The sequence below is a fragment of the Peromyscus maniculatus genome, chromosome 21 (genome assembly GCF_049852395.1).
Source record: "Peromyscus maniculatus bairdii isolate BWxNUB_F1_BW_parent chromosome 21, HU_Pman_BW_mat_3.1, whole genome shotgun sequence".
NCBI classification, from domain to species: domain Eukaryota; kingdom Metazoa; phylum Chordata; class Mammalia; order Rodentia; family Cricetidae; genus Peromyscus; species Peromyscus maniculatus.
In genome coordinates this window covers 57771036-57790264 of record NC_134872.1, presented here as the reverse complement: position 1 = coordinate 57790264, position 19229 = coordinate 57771036, and the positions used below count along the sequence as shown (strand labels likewise).

At 44.6% G+C, this 19229-nt stretch overlaps 1 protein-coding gene across 20 annotated transcripts in view; it reads right to left on the bottom strand.

Annotated features, from left to right (window-relative positions):
- Positions 1-2255: 2255 nt before the first annotated feature.
- Positions 2256-19229, bottom strand: part of Paqr8 (progestin and adipoQ receptor family member 8) — a 48811-nt gene continuing 31837 nt past the window's right edge. For 16 of the 20 annotated variants that reach the window (XM_006991705.4, XM_042266348.2, XM_042266346.2 and 13 more), the window contains 2 exons: positions 10140-10322; positions 2256-7226 (listed from right to left, as the gene is read on the bottom strand). In XM_006991705.4, the coding sequence (XP_006991767.3) occupies positions 6120-7184 (1065 nt within the window). In that variant the 5' untranslated portion in view covers positions 7185-7226; positions 10140-10322 and the 3' untranslated portion in view covers positions 2256-6119. The remainder of the gene's footprint in view (positions 7227-10139; positions 10323-19229) is intronic. The other 4 variants (XM_016009958.3, XM_016009957.3, XM_042266356.2 and 1 more) reach the window with 1 other exon arrangement.

The following is a 19229-nucleotide window of genomic DNA, read 5'->3' as shown; positions in this document are numbered from 1 at the left end:
CCTGAGGAGCCACTGGCCGCTCTGGCAGGGGACTTGGGGTTGATACAGGAGACCCAGTGCCCTCTTCTGGCTTCCACGGGCTCTGTAAAAATCTGGTGCACAGGCAAAATACCCATACACATAAGAGTTCAAACCAAACCGAACCTGTACACCCACCCAGCCCTTCGGCCGATCCCTCTTCTTTGCTCTCTTTTTCTCCTGGACCGGCACCTTCTAACACACCACATACTCAGTTTACCTGGTTTTCTGTTTCCCTGCAACTATGGGGATTAAATGTTGCTACTGTGTCCCAGGTGCTTGGAGCCAAGCCTGGTTTCTGGCAGTGTTCCCTGTTTGGGGGGATGACTATCAGTGAATTCACGTACTCAGTTCACAGGCTGGGCTGGCTGGGCTCCAGCAAAGGTCTCTCCAGCACAGCCCTTGCTGGGCATTTGAATCTGAGGAGGTATTTCACACAATTCTTTCAACCAGAGAGCGAGTGTATCACGGGCTTTGTTCGCTAAGCTGGCATCATCAGATTACCTGCATAGTGTAATGTCAGAGGGAGCGTAATGGAGCTCTTGGTAGACCTGTAATCTGAACTGAAGACAGTTGATTTTATACTTTATAATGCGAAAGTACTAGGTTGCTTGAAATTTTTACTTCCTTTTTATCTCCCCCCGAGGAAGTTTTATATGGCATTACTAGTTTATATTTTATGATGAAAATATTTTGATAAAAGCTTTACTTTTCCCCTAAAACATTTTATTTTATTAATGGGTTTATGGGTTATCTTTTCTTCCCATTTTTCTACATTTTCTTCAATAATCAGATATTACTTAAAATAAAAAACTTTCTACTGATCTAAGAAATCTACGCGGCTCCTTGAAAGGAAAAATTTAAAATTTTGTCCTCATATTCTTATCTCATGGGGTGGAGTCGGGAGACAATTGCTTGGGCAACAGACAATCCCAGTGAAATGTGAGAAGGAAGGATCCGACACTAGTCTCAAAAACCTGAGTGGATTGGACTTTGCAGTCCAGGCTGACAATGGACAATGGGTCTTTGGGCCTCTGTGGTATGCGCAATGCTTTCTTTGACATCCAAGAAGATGGTGCGGCGGGGGGTGGGGGGGGGTGGGGGGTGGGGTGGGGTGGGGGGGGGGTGACTTCAGCCGAAAAAGCAATAGCACAGCCATGACCACTTGTGAGCTGTTCAGGACCCGAAGTCCCAGTGAGATCATGGAAAGCTGCACGCTGTAAAAGTCTTGCTGCAGATCTTTGGAGCTGGCGTTTCTGGTTAGCCGGGCCCCGAGGTTTTCTGAAGGGAAAAATATTTGAACATTACAGTGAGTTGTGTGTCTTGGGAACACCACCACCGTTCCCATACCCTCTTGAGCAGTGGTCCTCACTCAGCCTGGGCATTGCGACCCCCTGGGGGTCGAAGGACCCGTTTACAGGGGTCACCTAAGAACACTGGAAAACACAGCTGTTCACATTACAATTCATAACTAGCAAAATGACAGCTGTGAAGTCGCAATGAAAATAATTTGATGGTTGGGGGTCACCACAACATGAGGAAGTGTTTTAAAGAGACCCAGCATTAAGAAGGCTGAGAACCCCTGCTCTATAGCAATGGAAGCCCTTTGCGCTTATTTGCCTCATAGCTACTCAGCCGCTCAAATGGCTTCGGAGGGGATTTGGTCAGGCCTCCTGGAGTCAAAGGCACCATGAACACATCTTCCTGTAAGAATCATGATCTAGTAGAAACCTCTACCTTAGATATGCTAGCAAGATTATTCTATTTTTTTTTTAAAGTTACCAAATCAGAAACACGTACTCTGGTAGAAAACCCACATCTCCTTCTGCAAAGGGCCGGGCATTATGTTCTTGGAAATTCTACATTGCTTTGTGTAATTCATATTTTTTTATATTTCAAAAAATGTAGGCCATCGATTCAAAATGTCAAAATCTTTAATACAATTGTGAATGTAGCTAGGAATGTTTATGTAATTACATTGAAATCCGCATAGCAATCAACTCCGTGGCTCTTCAAAGGGTAGTTTGTTCAGCCCACAAGTAGAGAAATTAGCCGTAGACTTATTTTTAAAGGCTTTTATGTCTTCCCACTTTTAGATGGATGGAGTGTCCCTACCTTTTCCCCCTGGCAGTTCCAAGCGAAATACAACCCAGCTTTAGAAGGAGTTTGGGGTCCAAGCAGCCCTTGTCAAGGGGTCAAGGAAGGTAGTTTTCTTTATATTGTTAACACGACAAAAATTCATGTACAAAAACTGTTTAATGATTATTCATGTAAGTCGATTTATCGAGACAGAAAATAATCCCACATTTTCTTTACCAAGCAATCGAGCAAAACACGGTAGTACAAGTAGCGGCAAAACCTTGGTTACAAGAGCTGAGAAATCATCGATTAAGACAACATCGCCCTCTGGAGGATCCAGGTGGAACTACAGAGCAGTAACCAAAGACAAACGCGGAGAGCAACAGAAACACAATAACCGGCCCTCGTGTCGCGGCTCTGACCCCTGTTTCAAGCTTCCGGTCGATGACTTGCACATTGCTATTGAGAGACTTAAAAACTGAAATTGTAACCCTGACATCTTTAAGAACTTTAAAATTAGTTCATTAGAATTCGGTGTGGTGTGGGCGCACGCAGCCTGTATTCCCGGCTCCTTGGCCACCTGAGATGGGAGAATCAGGAGTCCCAGGCCAGCCTGGGAAACACAGAAAGACCCATCTCAAACAAAACAAAACACTCCAAACCAGAAACAACTTTCACCAGCAAATAAAAGTCAGGATTCTGAAACGAGAAACAGGCACCCCCAAATGCATCCCGTCGGCCCCTCTTCTTGAACTAAGTAGGGCCTTGAATAAATCTACAAGAATTTTATTCATGAGAAAATGTAGATGACTGACAGCTTAATTTTATCAGAGGCATTTGCATGTTAATGGGTTGGAAGTCTTAATTAAAAGAGAGGTGGCAACAACCAGAATGTCTAGTATTGCAGAGCCAGATAATGATCTCCCTTATACTATTTTTCTTTCACATTATGCTGATTTGGGGGGCGGGGTTAGTAACCCCAATGTAAGTCAAGAGGCATCCATCCTCCTTTTTACAATTCCTACTTGTTACTTTTAAATTCAGCAGGTCTTTTCCGCACTGATAGACTCTTTTTAATGACTGTCCCAAAAGGAGTCAAAAGACTTAAAACCACCTATATTTAATTATTCTAACTAGATACCGGTATTTTCAAGGAAGATCACAGTCCCCCATCTCAATGCCTCCCAATGTATCTATTATACATACACTGTTCCCTGGCCTGGTCAAATGGAGTAGGTCAATGGAGGAATTCTTGATTAGCATGTTGGAGGTCTTGGGGTCAAGTCCCAACTCCACAGAAATCACTTCTTTCTTTCTTTTTCTTATCCATTTCCAAATCACTAGTTGGCAATATTTGTATAATTAAGCTAAAAATTTAATGCCACTATCTCAGTTTTTACAGGTATGGTGTCATGGAGCCGCCAGTGACAGGTGGTGCACCTGCAGGTGCACAGAAGAGCCTTAGGTCTCTATTCACAAGGCTCATGACACGTGGTGGTGCCCACTTCTAACCCTGCCACTCAGGAGGCAGAAGCAGGTTGAACTCTAGAGTTCAAGGCCAGCCTGGTCTATATAATGATTTACAGGCCCAGCCAGGGCTATTGAGTGAGATCTTATCTCAAAAAGGAGAGAGAGAGAGAGAGAGAGAGAGAGAGAGAGAGAGAGAGAGAGAGAGAGAGAGAGAGAGAAGGAGGAGGAGGAGGAGGAGGAGGAGGAGGAGGAGGAGGAGGAGGAGGAGGAGGAGGAGGAGGAGGAAAGAAAGAAAGGACAAAACCTCCATTCACCAACACCACTGCAGTTACAGTCAAGAGCACCTTCCCCTCTCCTTCCCTCTCACTTTTCCCACCAACTTTTAAAAGAATACCATCTTTGAATCCATAACAAAGAGAACTTCTAACACGTTCTGGTCGCCATTTTAAACAGACCCTTTACTTGTAGCATTTACACGACCCCTACCCCTGCCATCTTTTGGTCAGTTCAAACCATTTCAATTTTGATAGCATTCCTTGTCATGAACTTGGCCTACACAACAGGGAGCCAGTGCAGACACTCAGCACAGAAGTTCAGCTCTTTGACCATGAACAAGAAACCCAGCTAGCAAAACAATACAGCAGACACATGCTTTCTTGCTTTGAAGGCAGTAGGAAAGTTTCAGTTGACCCTGCCCCCCCAAATATAGAAGAATAGTTATTTGACAAGTTAACAACTCTTGCTTTCTGGGGTTCTTCTTTTTTCTTGTCCCAGTAACCCAAAACATGAAATTGCATGTGTGCATATATTAAATAAAAGTTTAGACATTTCCATGTATAAGGCACAAAACTCACAAATCTCTCACAGAAAGATTAAAGAAAAAACACAAAGATTTAAAGACTAGCAAGTGACGTAATAGTGGAGGAGGTTCATCACACTCGAGTTGAAACAGACCACTTCCCTTTTTAATACGCAGGGACCTTATACTGATAGGAAACACAGCCTGTGAAAAGAGGGTATCTCAGCTCTTCCTTGGCCACAGCCTCCTTCACGGGATTAATGCAGACGTCAGTCCTCAGAGAGAGCTGTGTGGCCAGAACACATCAGCTGCAAGCACCACCCACCCTGCAGCAGCTGCTCACAGCAATATTGCAAACAGTGCCTTTAGCCATCAGGTGCCTCAATCTTACTCAAAGGACCTTCAGGGGCCAACCACAGTGAGCACACATTCACCTGTCCTAGGACCTGTTTTAAGGTTTCTTCTTGAATCAGGGGCAGAACTGCCTGTTTCAGGACTCTGGATTTGGGGTAGCTCTGTTGGTCCATCATGGGACAGCATCTAACAGAAATTTGAACCTTAGATGCTCGGTTCCTCTTCAAAGAATCAGATCCCTCGAGCAACTTTAGAGCTAAGCTTTTAAAAGAATCCGTTCAAACCTTCAGATACTGTCCTGGCCTGCAAGACAATCCTAAATAGCTTGCAGTTAATACTGCAGTCCACACATAGAAACTAAAAGGTCCCCATGGGGAACACACAGACGAGGGTATCCATGTTTTCGGGCTGGGTCTCCTAGTAGAGCTTGGCACTGTTGCATTTCCTGATGTTTCTGTATTACATGAGAATCGGCTTCCTGAAGGTTCATATGGCTCCAAGCGTTTCCTGGAAGTGTTAACAGCTTTGGAAGTCTGTATATTGCCATGCAGCCTAGGGATGGGAACAGTACTTCAGGCAAATCGGCCAGCTAGTTGGGTATCCTGAGAAAGGGGCCATTGCTGCAGTGAATGAGACCAGAGATCAGATACATTGAATAGTCCATTCTGTCAAAGGGTTTTGATGAATCTTCTTGAAAATTCCGACATTTCCACCCTAGGCAAGCTGAAATAAGATGGAGTCCACAGGTCAATTTACTCAGTTACCAAGACCAGCAGCATAGGGTGGCTGCGCTGTTTGTTATTGTGAGGAACATCCAGAGTTTACTTGGCAGTCCAGTTTGATGATCTGTCCAGTTCAGGACTCAGCTTTGGAAGCCACATCCAGAATTCTGCTGAGTGTTCATGAGTGGGGGTGGTTTTCCTTAGTTTGGGATCTCATGAATCTTAGCCAGGATCCCTTCCCATGCAAGGCTATAACCCAGATAGAAAATGAATATTCCCCTTTAAAACTCTTAAATGCCTGCCGTGCATTTGAAACTTTATAACCATACCATGCCCTTGAAAATATAGAATTATCCTTTTTTTTAGATAAGTTATCATGTATTAAAGGCTAGCTAGCCTTGGACCCACTACGCATCTGAGGATGATCTAGAACTTCTGATCTTCCTGCCTCTGCCTCCTTGAATGCTGCTACTGGTTTGTATGGTACTGGGGATCGAACCCTGGGCTTCCTGCATGCTATGTTAAGCACTCTCTACCAACTGAGTTTCATCCCCAGCCTGTAATACATATTAATTTAAAAATCAAGCCTTAAAAACAAAAAGTCAGTTTCTGTTATTGTGTCAAGTTTTCTCCAAATCACAGTAGCACATCTCTACACCTTTCCCCCTTGGCAGACATCAGGAATCTTTCTTGATCAGTCTGGCCTTGACTCTGTGCCTCAGGAGGGAGGCGGTGGCCGCGCTGCAGGCAGCTAAAAAGAAAAAGGAGAGGCAGGCAGTGTAGACGGACAGGGGACCGTGGCGCTGGAGGAAGATCTCATGCCGTCCCTGGTAGTCTAGAAGAATGGCCTCCAGCTGGGAGAGCGTGCAGATGGAAAGGAAGGCGTGGAAGATCTGATGTCCATGGCCCACAATGTCACAGGAACCGGGGAAGTACTTCTCGGGTACTGGGCAGGAGAAGAAGTAGGCGCTAACTAGAAAGAAGAGGATCTGAAGGGTGTGGTACCAGGCCGCCTGCTCCTGGCAACCAGCCAGATGACAGAGCGCCACCCGGTGGGCCACAGGGCTGATGTCTAGGATGAAGGCCAGCCCCGCCGGCACCACTTGACAGATCTTCCGCATAACTGGATAAGGCCTTCGGTAGCGATACTTGGCGTAGCAACAGCCCGCACAGGAGAGCCAGCCACAGAAAGCAGCCGCGGGCAGGAAGAAAAGCCAGAACCGCTCGTACCAGGCCTGGTCCGAGCTATAGAAAAAGTGAGCCAGCGCGCTGCCGTACTGGTAGACGCTGACCCCAACGTAGTCCACAAAGTAAAAGGTGTAATGCGACAGCTCTGACTTGGACTGCAGCAGGTGAGCCAAGAGGCTGCAGGTGAGGTAAGTGATGGAGGACAGGATAAAGAGGAGCAGGGGTAGGGTGTGGGGAGAGGCCCACTGCAATGCCCCAGCCTCCGCAAAGGCCCAGAATCGCAACAGGACCGCTAGGGCCGCCAGCAAGTGGGTCCAGACGTTGACCACCTCGTTGTGCTTCTGAAAGAGGCTGAAGAAGTAGTAGCGCCACTCGTGCCCCGTGGGGCGGTAGCCGGCGTGGATGTAAGGCTCCCTGAAGAGCTGGGGCACGTCAGTTTCTGGGACCGTGCACGGCATCTTGGGAAGCCCTTCTTCCAGAATCTTGGGCAGACGGCGCAGCTGCTGCCCGCTCACAGACAGGGTGCTCAGGCGTTCCAGGATGGCAGTCGTCATGGCAGCGGTGGTCCAGGCTCCCCAGGACGCAGCAGGACCAACCTGAAGGGAAGAGAGGAAAGCTGAGAGACAAACACAGCCAAGGTGGCCAAGGAGCTATTCATAACGGAGCATGGCTTGCTCAGCAACCGGGGAAGTTAGGAGGTCCAGATGGATTCTCTGGGCCTTGCTTTCTTTCTCTGTGCTGTAGGGTTGCAGCATCCTCCCTCGCCATGACAACATTCTGACTCCTCGGTTACTATTCACCACAGCGTGAGGAAGACGCATCTCTTGTATAATGGTCGTGTTAGCGCAGCGTAAGTTAGTGATAAGTAAGATTTAATGATGCCTGGAAGGTAAAGGTAGTCTTAAAGATCACTAAATTCCCTAGATATCACCAAAACGTAATCATCAGATGCCCTTGGATTATTAAATGGTTGGTGATATAAGAATACATTTCAGCTGGGCGTGGTGGCACGTGCCTGTAATCCCAGTACTCTGAAGGCTGAGGCCAGAAGCTGTCAGCAGGAGGCCAGTCTGCACTCCTTAGTGAGTTCAAGACCACCCGGTGCTATTAATAAATAAATAGATGCTTATTGATAAATAAATAGATAAAAATAAATAAATAAGGCGTCATTTCTTTAACACTCAGCCAATCTTGAATTATTCACTGATCTTACTGGAAACTTTAAAATCTAATATAAACAATTGGCTGAAACTCAGTAAAGGCAGATTATATTTGTCAGTGAGATTTGGAAAGAGCAGTGCACGCTGTGGGATATCTTAGCAGTGTGAGGCCACCATTGCTTGAAAAACAGGCATGTTGGGTGTGCTGGACAACCCCTCTGCAAAAGCTTTCTCCTGTTCTAGACCAGGTACAGCAGTATGCGGCCAAGAGGGTCAGTCTCAGAAGCCCAGGCACACAGATCCCTCTGCTGGCTGACGGTGGAAACACAGCCCAGCTTTTTCTTTTTGTTTTTAGATGAATGTATTCTGCTGAGCATTTTTTTTTCTTTTTAAAACCAAAACGAAACACTTATTTTATTTTTTATTCATGTGCGCGTGCTCATATGTGTTTGTGTGTGCGTGTACACACGAATGTGTGTATGGTGTGTACATGTGTGTGTGTGTGTGTGTGTGTGTGTGTGGTATGTGTGCAAATGTGTTGGTGTGTATGTGTGTGTGTATGTACACATGTGTGTGTGTACGGTGTGTGTGTGTGTGTGTATGTGTGTATGCACTTGGGTGCCATGGCACATGTATAGAAGTCAGGATAACTTGCGCAGCTAGTTCCCTCTTCTTCCGTCACATGGGGTCCAGGGATCAACTCCATGTTGTTAGGTTTGTACCGAGGCGTCTTCACCGGCTAACCCACCTCAACAGCCCCTCTAGTGACCATTTTCTTAGTTCCACACTCTCTCATGTTGACCAACTTTGTGATCCTTCATTTTTCTTTTTTTAACCTTTAATGCCTATGCCAACTCTTCATTCAACAGAGGAATTAAAAAATCGTGGCCTAAATATAGCTGAAGTCTAATTGCAGAGGTGGTTCTATTTTTCTTCAGATGCTGCTCAAGAAAGCAAGTGGCTTGGGATGCGCCTCTCCCGGGTAACAACACCTGTGTGCGACGGATTTCAGGCCCCTGGAGTACTTTATACTTAGGATTTCGAGGTAGTGCTCAGACAGATGCACACAAAGATCACTTCATAAAATTGATAATCTTCATGCACACTCACTGAGTAAATTATGTTTTAATACACAAGCACTTTCTGTGTCTTTTATTTTTCTAAGCTTTTTTTTTTTCCTGAAGAAAGTTAAATTCTTGTTTTATCTAAATGGCCCTCTTCCTCCAAAGGTCTTCAACCAAAGGGGACCTGAGAAGGGCTGCTAAGGAAATAATAGTCTCTCAACTCCACCTCCCCCCCCCCCTTTGATTTTTCGAGACAGGGTTTCTCTGTGTAGCCTCGGCTGTCCTGGAAATCACTCTGTAGCCCAGGCTGGCCTCGAACTCACAGAGATCCGCCTGCCTCTGTCTCTCAAGAGTTGAGATTAAAGGCGTGCGCCACCACTGCCCAGCTTGCACCACTACTGCCCAGATAACGTCACATTTCTTCTTTTTTCTTTATTTTTTTGATTGCTTTTTAATTTTATTTTTTATGTGCATTGCTGTTTTTGCCTGCATGTATATCTATGTGTGGGTGTCGGGTCCCCTGGAACTGGAGTTACACATGGTTGTGAGCCGCCATGTGGGCGCTGGGAATTGAACCCGGGTCCTCTGGAAAGCAGCCAGTGCTCTTAACCCCTGAGCCATCTCTCCAGCCCAATTTAACATTTCTTAATGTTGAAAGAAAAGTATCTAATCAGGTGAAAAATGTCAGGAATGAAAAGAATAAAAATGTGAGAAGTCTGGTGGTGGTGCTGCACACTTTTAGTCCCAGCACTCGGGAGGCAGAGGCAGGCAGATTTCTGTGAGTTCGAGACCAGCCTGGTGTACAGAGCAAGTTCCAGGACAGTCAGGGCTGCAGAGAGAAACCCTGACTCAAAAACAAACAAACAGGGGGGTGAGTTGGGAGTGGGAGACTGGGGGGCGGGAGGAGAGAAGAGGGGGATCTTTGATTGGTGTGTAAAATGAATGGAAAATTTTTCTTAATAAAAACAAATAAATAAAAGGAAAGGGAAAAAAAAGTGAAGGAAGTTTAGGAAAACCTAGAGCCAAGCCCGAGTTTTGCTGCTTCCTGAACGGCCAGCTAGAACTTCCCAGGTCTCAGTGTCTTCATCTAGAAAACAAGGGTAATAATTTCACTGGTTGCATCCCTTGTTGTGATGTCTAAGTTGCCTGGTTTGGGATGGTACTCAGAACATGCTAGGTCGTTCTGGGATAGACTCTATGCTAGGTACTAAATACTAGGTACTAAGTAGTAGGTACTAAGTATTCGGTAGTAAGGCTACAATAACCCAAAAGGTAGTCTACTCACCTTTTGTAGAGATTAATGTCTGTAGTGTTAGTGGGTAGAAAGATATGTAGTGGGGTTACGACAGAAAAGCGCAGTCCATGCTCCAGCTGAGGCGGGCAATGACCTACTGGGTCTCTGCAAACCAGGGTGGGTGGATTGCGAGCCAGGCTACTTCAAGTTTTTCTATCAGGACTGGAGGGATTCCTGAAAAGCAAACAGGTGAAACAAAACATAAGACTTCAGGCAGAGAACAAATTCTTTACTTTTAGAATTTATTTTATTTTATGGGTGTGCATGTGTTCTGTGTATTGTATTTAATGTGTGGCCTGCACGTGTGTATGTGCACCACACCCATGCCTGGTGCCAGTGGAGTTCAGAAGAGCGTGTGGCTCCCCTGGAACTGGAGTTATAGATGGGTGTGAGCCACCCTGTGTGTATTAGGAACTGTACCTGAGTCCTCTACAAGAGCATCCAATGAGATATTGCTTCAGCCCCTACTTCTATTTTTTTGAGACAGGGTTGTGGTCTGTAACCCAGGCTAGCCCTTGAACACATGAAACTCCTACTTTAGTCTCCCAAGTATGGGATTCCATCATGTCCTGCAATTCAAAGAACTTCTGTTTAGTTACAAACTTAGAAAACCCAGTCTCTGAGTGAAGACCATGTACGACAGTGGCACCAGAGACGCCTGGAGCTCTGGTCCCGAGCACTGCTGTTCACAAGTCATGTGCCTCTAGCCTGCACCCTATCTGTGAAATAGTTCATGAGAAGCTGTCTCATGTGCTGACATAAGATCTACAAGACACAAAGCCTGTGAGGCATTTTAACAAACTGTTTGCTTCTAATCCAAAAACTCATTTGCCATAACTATTTCCATAACTTATTAGAGACACAAGAGTGGTTTGTGAGCACCTTTGTTCTCCACTGGAGCACCTATCACACTGTACTGATCATTCACTTAGCCAGCACCAAAACAGTAGTGTCTCACCAGGAATAGGTTCTGATCGAAGGCTCAACATAGGAATTGAAGGTACCAAGAGAGAAACTGTAAGGATTACAGAATCAGTCAGAAAGAGAAACAGAAAAGGACAATATAGAAGAAAGCAATTGTCGAAATACCTTCGGTCATCCAGAAAAGGGAAGGAGGACTACTTGGTGTCTCCACTGCTGGGCCTGCGGAGATCAGTGCCTGGGCATCTGCACTAAGTTTAAAGGGCATCTATAGGAATGAGCCTGAGAGATGGGATGGCTTTTCAATATGCCCTGCTGCTGTAAGCAACATCTTTTATGGAGACACTCAGCTTTATGGAACTCAGCTGTTCACACAAGCTCCTGTTATCTCTCTCATAAAGCAGGGAAGAAAACAAGACGAGGAAGCTGGAAAGATGGCTAACATTCAAGAGCTTGCTGCTCTTCAGAGGGCCTGAGTTGGCCCCCAGTCCCGGCCTCAGGTAGCTCATAACTACCTGTAACACCAATCCTAGGGGATCTGGTGGCCTCTTGTGGCCTCTGTGGCCACCTGCACACATGCAGCACACAGACGTACACACATATTCATAAAATAAATCTTTAAAAAAAGAAATGAATTGGCTACCATTCCAGTTTATGGTTGGGAGAAACTGGGAGTGTGAAACTGTACAAAAAGACACTTCCCAGTAGACTTCCTCTGGATATCATCAATACAAGGACATTTCCATCATGTTGAGAGACCCATATCAATCATGGACAGTTCTGTACCAGAATTAAATAATGCACTACTGCACAAACCCATCCTTTTTATCACCCTATCCTTTGGGATAGGACATCTATTCAGTGGGTTCCTACGACCCTATGACAACAGAATTTCTAAAGACTAAAACTTTAGGGTTTGGTTAATGGATGGAATGGGGCCTAATTCAGTTCTGGGAACTAACGGTTGTCTTTCTGCTCTTGGAGAGAAGACGGAGTGTAATGCTGCTCTCTTGCTGGTCTCCAAACAGCTATGGCTGTTGAGACATACAGTTCCTCCAGCTTTCCTACCACTCATGCCCTTCTTGACTCTATGTTGAATTCCACTAAGATTGAGTACCTCTCCTTTGCTCTCACAGAAAACAAACTAGGAAGAGGTTTTGGAACTAAGAGGAGGAACAGGGTAAGATGGAAGGAATATTAACTAACTTCAAAGGAACTCACACACTTGCATACACATGTGCATGCACACATGCTGCAAGCCTCAATAGTATGAAGTAGGGTTTCAGCTGATTATGACAAGCTAATACCTGGAAGAAGCCAAGGGCCTTCCAGAGGTCAAGCTGAGGCTCAAGGAGTCTTGATGATATTGGCTTTTGATTGTTAGCCATTTCCTGCTATGAATTTCTCGCGGGCTATTGTAGCTTTTCCATCATGCATTGGGCACAATTTCCCCTCTACTCATGAAATATTTAGATAACCTTCTGTGCAGCAATACAGCCAGGATCCCTAATTTCAGGCCTTTCTGTCATTATCGTCGTTAGCAGCATCTGGCCAGGACCATCCCTGGATGGATGAAAGTATCTTACGAGATACCTCTGTACTCTCTAAGAACAGACTTAAGCATCCAGACTATCTGTTTGAGAAGACCTGGCGGATGTGCTGATTAAGCTTTACTTCCTCCTTTCCAAAGTCTTATCTCTCGTTTCAGATCCATCCTTAACAATTAACTCAGAACTAAACGGTTCGTACTTACAGGTGCATCTAGCTGTGGCAGAAGTTGCTTAGCCAAGTTGCCTAGCAATGGAGCACACTTCCCTCACTCTGCCAGAAACGGCGGGAGCAGAGATAGCTTGGAGAAATAAGAGCCAAAGGGATAAAAGGCAGTTTTATTTTCAGAGCAGGATGGAAAAGAAAAGAGAGAGTAAGCTGGGCGGTGGCGGCGGCCCACGCCTTTAATCCCAGCACTCGGGAGGCAGAGGCAGGCAGATCTCTGTGAGTTCGAGGCCAGCCTGGGCTACCAAGTGAGTTCCAGGAAAGGTGCAAAGCTACACAGAGAAACCCTGTCTTGAAAAACCAAAAAAAAAAAAAAAAAAAAAAAAGAAGAAAGAAAAGAGAGAGCAGAAGAACTAGATGGGTAAGAACTGCATTGGAAGAGAACTGGATTAGAGGACTATAAGAGAGAACTAGAAGGACAGATGGAAGATGAGGAGAGCCAGGTGGGGAAGAATGAGATGAGGAAGAACAAGATAAGAAAGAAGGAGATGGGGGAGGAGCTAAGATGGGAAAGAACTAGATGGATGAAAACCTAGATGGGGCGGAACTAAGATGAGAGAATTAAGATAGAACTTAGAGGGGACAGCAGATAAATGTAGAAAGAAATCAGGCGAGAAAGGAACTAGGCATGAGAGCAGAATAGAAGCCATGTAGAGAGAGAACTGACTCAGAAAAATAAAGTGAATGGAAAAAGAGTTCCGTGTATGTAGATTTACTAAAGTATCCCTCAGATTTATTTGCCACAAGCAGCATCTCTTCTGGGACTCTGGGGACAGCTATCGAGAGGCTGGACCCCAATAGTTTTCAGTAGATTCACACTCAAGCTTGTGCACACACAGCACACAGCAGAATCATCATTCTCTTTGCAAGTTAGATGTTTAAAATGTAACCACGCTAGTCTTCAAATCTCCTTCATAACCATGAGAGTGTTGTAGAACCTGAGACTGGATCCTGGTAATCTAGTAATAAAGCTGTCATTACCTCTAATCCAGAACATGATTCCTTATCTGGCTCATCAATTCTGGAATCCCAGGGACTGAGTCCTCTTTCTAAGGATGGGAAAGGCTTACATTTCCTTTGGGAGTTAAGGGGTATGACATTACAAACCTGTCATAAAGACAGGTTGCTATTTTCTGTTCTTTCCTTAGTAACTACCTCTTCACCTGATATGAATTCTCCCTTTGAGAGTAATCAACAATCATATTGGGCATGTAATGCTGTTTTGTTAAAAACCATTGACACTTCATTTGGGTCTACAAAGAAACTAATTGAAAGATGCCATCTTTACTTTGGGACAGTCCCCTGCCTGAGTCTCTACAAGCACATTAATCACTCAGAGTGTCTCCCAACCTAACCTGTTTCATCTTCTTTCACAGAGATAAGTCGTTGTCCTAAACCTGCAGTCACCTCAGAGTCCAGGACTGAAGAATTTCATGAAACTGATCACCCTCTCACCCCAAAGGAATTATCCATGACCTAACAGACCATCTTTATCACATCTAAAACTAGGTTGATCCCTTCAAGAAACAAGGACTTCTTCAGACCACCTCAAAGACCCAGACCTGAGACTAGAATCGACCAGATCACACCTGAACCAGGACTGCTTAATTACAAATACCTCTTGCCCTTCTGCCTCAGTCCTTCCTCGACTCACACCTAAAGCTCACGTCAGTGCCTTGAAGACCAACTTGGGAGTCACTAGACTCGTTTGCTCCTCTGCCCAGTGTTTTGAGCCAATCCACCAACTCTATTTTCACCACTACATGAGTCTTTACTTGGCATATTGGGACATTTCCTAACTCATTATTGATGCTGGAGCTGATACTTGAGCCCTTAAACTCTAGTTACACAATGATGGTGATGGGGTATAATTCTCTTATTAACACTAAATTCCTAAGACACTATCTTATGGCATCTTGACACCCTACCCCGATGGTCTTTATTTTCACCAATCCGGGGTGGACATAGAAGGAGGCTTCAAAGGGCCAAGTGTAAAGTCTGAGTCCATTTTTGGAGAAACTGAACATTGACATCTCAATATTGATACAGGCGCATGACTTTCAGCATTCCTCGTGGCTGCTCTGAGTAAAGACCCATCTCTCACTCCTGGTCCCTCCCTTTAGATATTCCTTTAGATGTGGTTAGTAGTCAACCAAGATACTATCTCAAGATGTTGTCCTTGCACAGGTTCACTCCACACCCCCTCTCCTGTTGGAGCTGCAAGCTCAACCCTCAAGAATCCTCTTCCAATAGATAAGCTCAAGCCAGTCACTTTGGTCAACGAGAACTTTCTTACAGCAACAAGTAAGTTGGGGTGTGGTGGCATTCGCCTTCAATCTCAGCACTCGGGAGGCAAGAGACTGGCAGATCTCTGAGTTCAAGGCCACCCTGGTCAACAGAGCTAGTTCCAGGACAACTAGGGCTACATAGAGAAGCCCTGTCTCCAAAAATAAACAACCAACAAACAAAAAAGCAAAATGATAATTATTTACTCTATCGCCTACTCCAGACTCCAAAGGCCACAGAAGAAGATTAAAACAAGATCACTTTCCTCAAAAAACTTACTCTAAAGAGATAATTCTCCAGCCCCAATCAGTAGTTAGCCCAAAATCAAGTGTAAAGTGAAACACAAACAAATCTCTATGGAACAGACTAACCTAGACCAACCATGAGGAAAATTGACTGGTATTGGGTCTAAAAGGCCCACAACACAAACCTAGGGGTGGTGTGGCTTCTTGGTGGGTTGACAGTAGAGGGACTATTTGGAAATGATAGGAAAGGGAATGAAATACAGTGACATCAGTAAGAGAAGAGGTTCAATATTATAGAAATAAAATGAAGATCCTGCCAGGAGGGATAGCACAGGCTTATAATCCCAGGCAGCACTTGGAAAGCAGGAGGATTGAGAGGTCAAGGGCAGACTAGGCTACATTCTGAGAAGTTGTCCCAAACCAAATCAAACAACAACAGAAGAAAAACCAAGAAGGAGGCAGTTCTCTCCCCTTGGCCAGTTCCAAAGTTCCCTGAGTATGACAGGTTCTCACAGTTACTCTCATCTCCAGCCCCATTCATCTCTCTTTCATGCTCTCAACATCCTCATCAACTGCGGTGGACCTAAAAAGCCGCTCTGCACATCTCCATCCAACTTCTCAGATTCTTCTCCCAGGCCCTTAACTTCAGCTACTGTCTCTACCAGAAGATTCCCAAATATCCCTGGCCTGACCATTCCTGATTTTGGGATTTCCATAACCAACCGCTCTAGAAGTGTCCAAGTGAATCTTGAATGGGCACTCAAAGTCAACATCTCAGGACCATGTTCAGTCTGGTCTTGTTCCTGCACCTACATCTCAGGAATCCAGGCCTGCTGGTTTTAGCCCATCATTTTCAGAACTCCAACAGTAACTTCTATTATAGCAACATCAGTCCCATGAGCATCCTTTCTTCTGCTAGTAAACCTCCCCTGTCTCACATCCCTAACCTTCAATATGGTCTCCAACCACTTCCTGGTGATAGTTAAAATGGAACTCTGTCTTCTCCTCCTCAAATGCCCACCTGTTTACAATACACACTTTATGCCTTGTCTTTCAAACTAGTCCTTTCTCCGCTGACTATCTACCTAGTTTACCTTCTACTCCCTGAACCCACACCCCCAGCAATGCCAATGGCCTGGGCCCGGATCACAGCACTGAATCTTCTTGAAGAGGACCCAGCACTCTCCATCTCCCATGCTTACAACCTTACTACGTTCTAGCCATTCAACCTCAGCTCACTCTGCAAGAAGAAGCCCTTTACTAGTGGTGACCTACATTATGGCTTTGCCTAGTTCTTGTATCCCGTCTTGCCTTTCTCTACTCACGTCTCTCCTGAACCATGGTTGTTGATCCACTCACCTCCTCATTAGTTACCAGTAGTTCAGGGCAGGGATTGTTTGTGGAAGAAGTTTCCATATTTAAAATCGAGTATATGGAAAACACTTAGTAATTATTTACTGAATAGATTGTAAAGGGGAAAAAAAGAACTGCTGGGTTGGTAGTCAGGAAGTCTGGCTGCCAGTGTTTGTTGTACTTAATTAACTACTTGCCCCTGCCCAAGACACTGAACTACTCAGTGTGACTGCCTAGTAACCGAGTAGGTAAGAGGAGGTGACTTCCTCTCTAGCCATATCTCAGGAAAATAATAAAAAATAGTAAAATGGGCAGAAGTGGATAGTACTTTGAAAAGATAAAATATGCATATTAAGGTTCTGGTAGTATCTGGAATAAAGAACCACCACTTGGTATGACAAGCACTTAGGAACTGCTTTTGCTGAAAAATCCTTGATGGTTTAGCACTTCACTTGGCCTACAAGGTAACTGTCCTGGCTGGTTTTATGTCAACTTGACACAAGCTAGAGTCATCAGAGAGGAAGGAGCCTCAATTGAGAAAAATGCCTCCATAAGAATCAGCTGTAAGGCATTTTCTCAATTAGTGATCTATGAGGGAGAGACCAATCCATTGTCGGTGGTGTCATCACTGGGCTGGTGGTCCTAGATTCTACAAGAAAGCAGTCTGAGTAAGCCATGGGAAGCAAGCCAGTAAGCAGCGCCCCTCCATGGCCTCTGCATCAGCTCCTGCCCCCAGGTTCCTGCCGTGCTTGAGTTCCTGTCTTGATTTCCTTTGACAATGAACAGCAATGCTGAAGTGTAAGCCTAATAAACGATTTCCTTCCCAACTTGCTTTTTGGTCATGGTGTTTCATTGCAGCAATAGAAACCCTAGCTGAGACAGTAACTAAATGCAGGATAACAGCCTCCAGCTTGCATCTATCTCCTTTAGGCACTTAATACCAGCTTTCACGTGTCCTGTTCTAGGCCGCTAAAATCTCCTTCAGGTGTCCAGTGATTGTCCTAGACCTGCAGTCTCCTTGGATTCCAAAATACAGCAGAATTTGGCAGACATATCACCCTAAGCAGGAAGGGTAATCTTATAGAAGTAGCTTGTCTCTTCTAGATACAAGCATTTCTTCAAACCACCCTATAGAACCAGCCAGAGGTCAACCAGATCAGTCCACCTAGATGGTTTAGTGGTGCATGGCTCATGTTCCCTGACTGATTCTTAGTGTAAAGCTACCGTGGTCATTCAGAAGACAGACTTGAAGTCACTGACCACTTTATCTGTGCTTCCCAGTGCGACCACATTGGTTAAATCTTCTTTATCTGCCTTTTCACCATCAACCAGCTCTTTAATAGTTGCACTGAAATGGATGACTGAACTTTATCTAGCAGAGCTGAGCTTTTTTGCCGAAACTCTCATAACATATCCGCACTCATATCACCCTGCCCATCACAGTTGCCTCTCTATGTCTGTGGGTAATTACAGATTAAGAATATCTTAATCATGCTTTACTGAGTATATAACAATTTCTCTTGTTGTTTTTAAACAGTGCAACATGATTTTACATAACACTTACATTGTATTAACCGTTATTAGTAACCTAGAGATGACTTGCAGTATACAGCAGAATGTGCAGGGGTCATATGCAAATACTGAGCTATTTTACATAAGGGACTTTAGCGTCAGCTGACTCCTCTGATTTAGAAATGGGAAATGGAGCCAATCCACTGAGGGCCAACATTTTGTACCTGGAAATGTATTTTATTATAATTTTTAATGTTAAAAAGGAACATACTTTTTTGTATGTTTCCCCAGAACCCTCCTCCCAATTCCTTTAAAGACTCTGTGTGTGTGTGTGTGTGTGTGTGTGTGTGTGTGTGTGTGTGTGTGTTACTGGAGAGTGAATCCATGGCCTTACGATTTGTAAAAATGCACCCTGCCACTGAGCTACATCTGCAGCCCCAAATTAATCAGATCAAGATTAGAGTGGGGTCGCAATGGAAGTTCTGCCAAACATGGGTGTGTATACCATGAATTCATTTAATAGTAAAAATAAAAGTGACGAAACTTTATATCACGACTGTGTCTTAGAAGGCTCCGTTCTGAAGGTTTTACACTGAGAAACTCTTTTCAGCTTTTTAGAAAAATGGAAAATTAAGGCAAAACAGAGATATAAAAGCAGGGTAAATCTAGCATTCACAGCAGTAATTTGACATTTTAGTCACAACTGTGCTTTTAGATGTTTTTAAAAGGATGTCACAGGCTAGGTGTGGTGGCACACACCTTTAATCTCAAGACTCCTGGAGGGTGAGGCAGACAGGTCTTTATAAACTTGAAGACAGCCTGGTCTAGATTGTGAGTTTCTAGCCAACCAGGGCTACATTATGAGACTCTGTCTCAAACAAGTAAACAAACAAAAAACAGAAATCACAGCATTGAATAAAGTAGTATTTTTTTAAAGAATAAATGTATCATTGTTGTTGTTTATATTTTATACAGGTGGGTCTTTTGCATG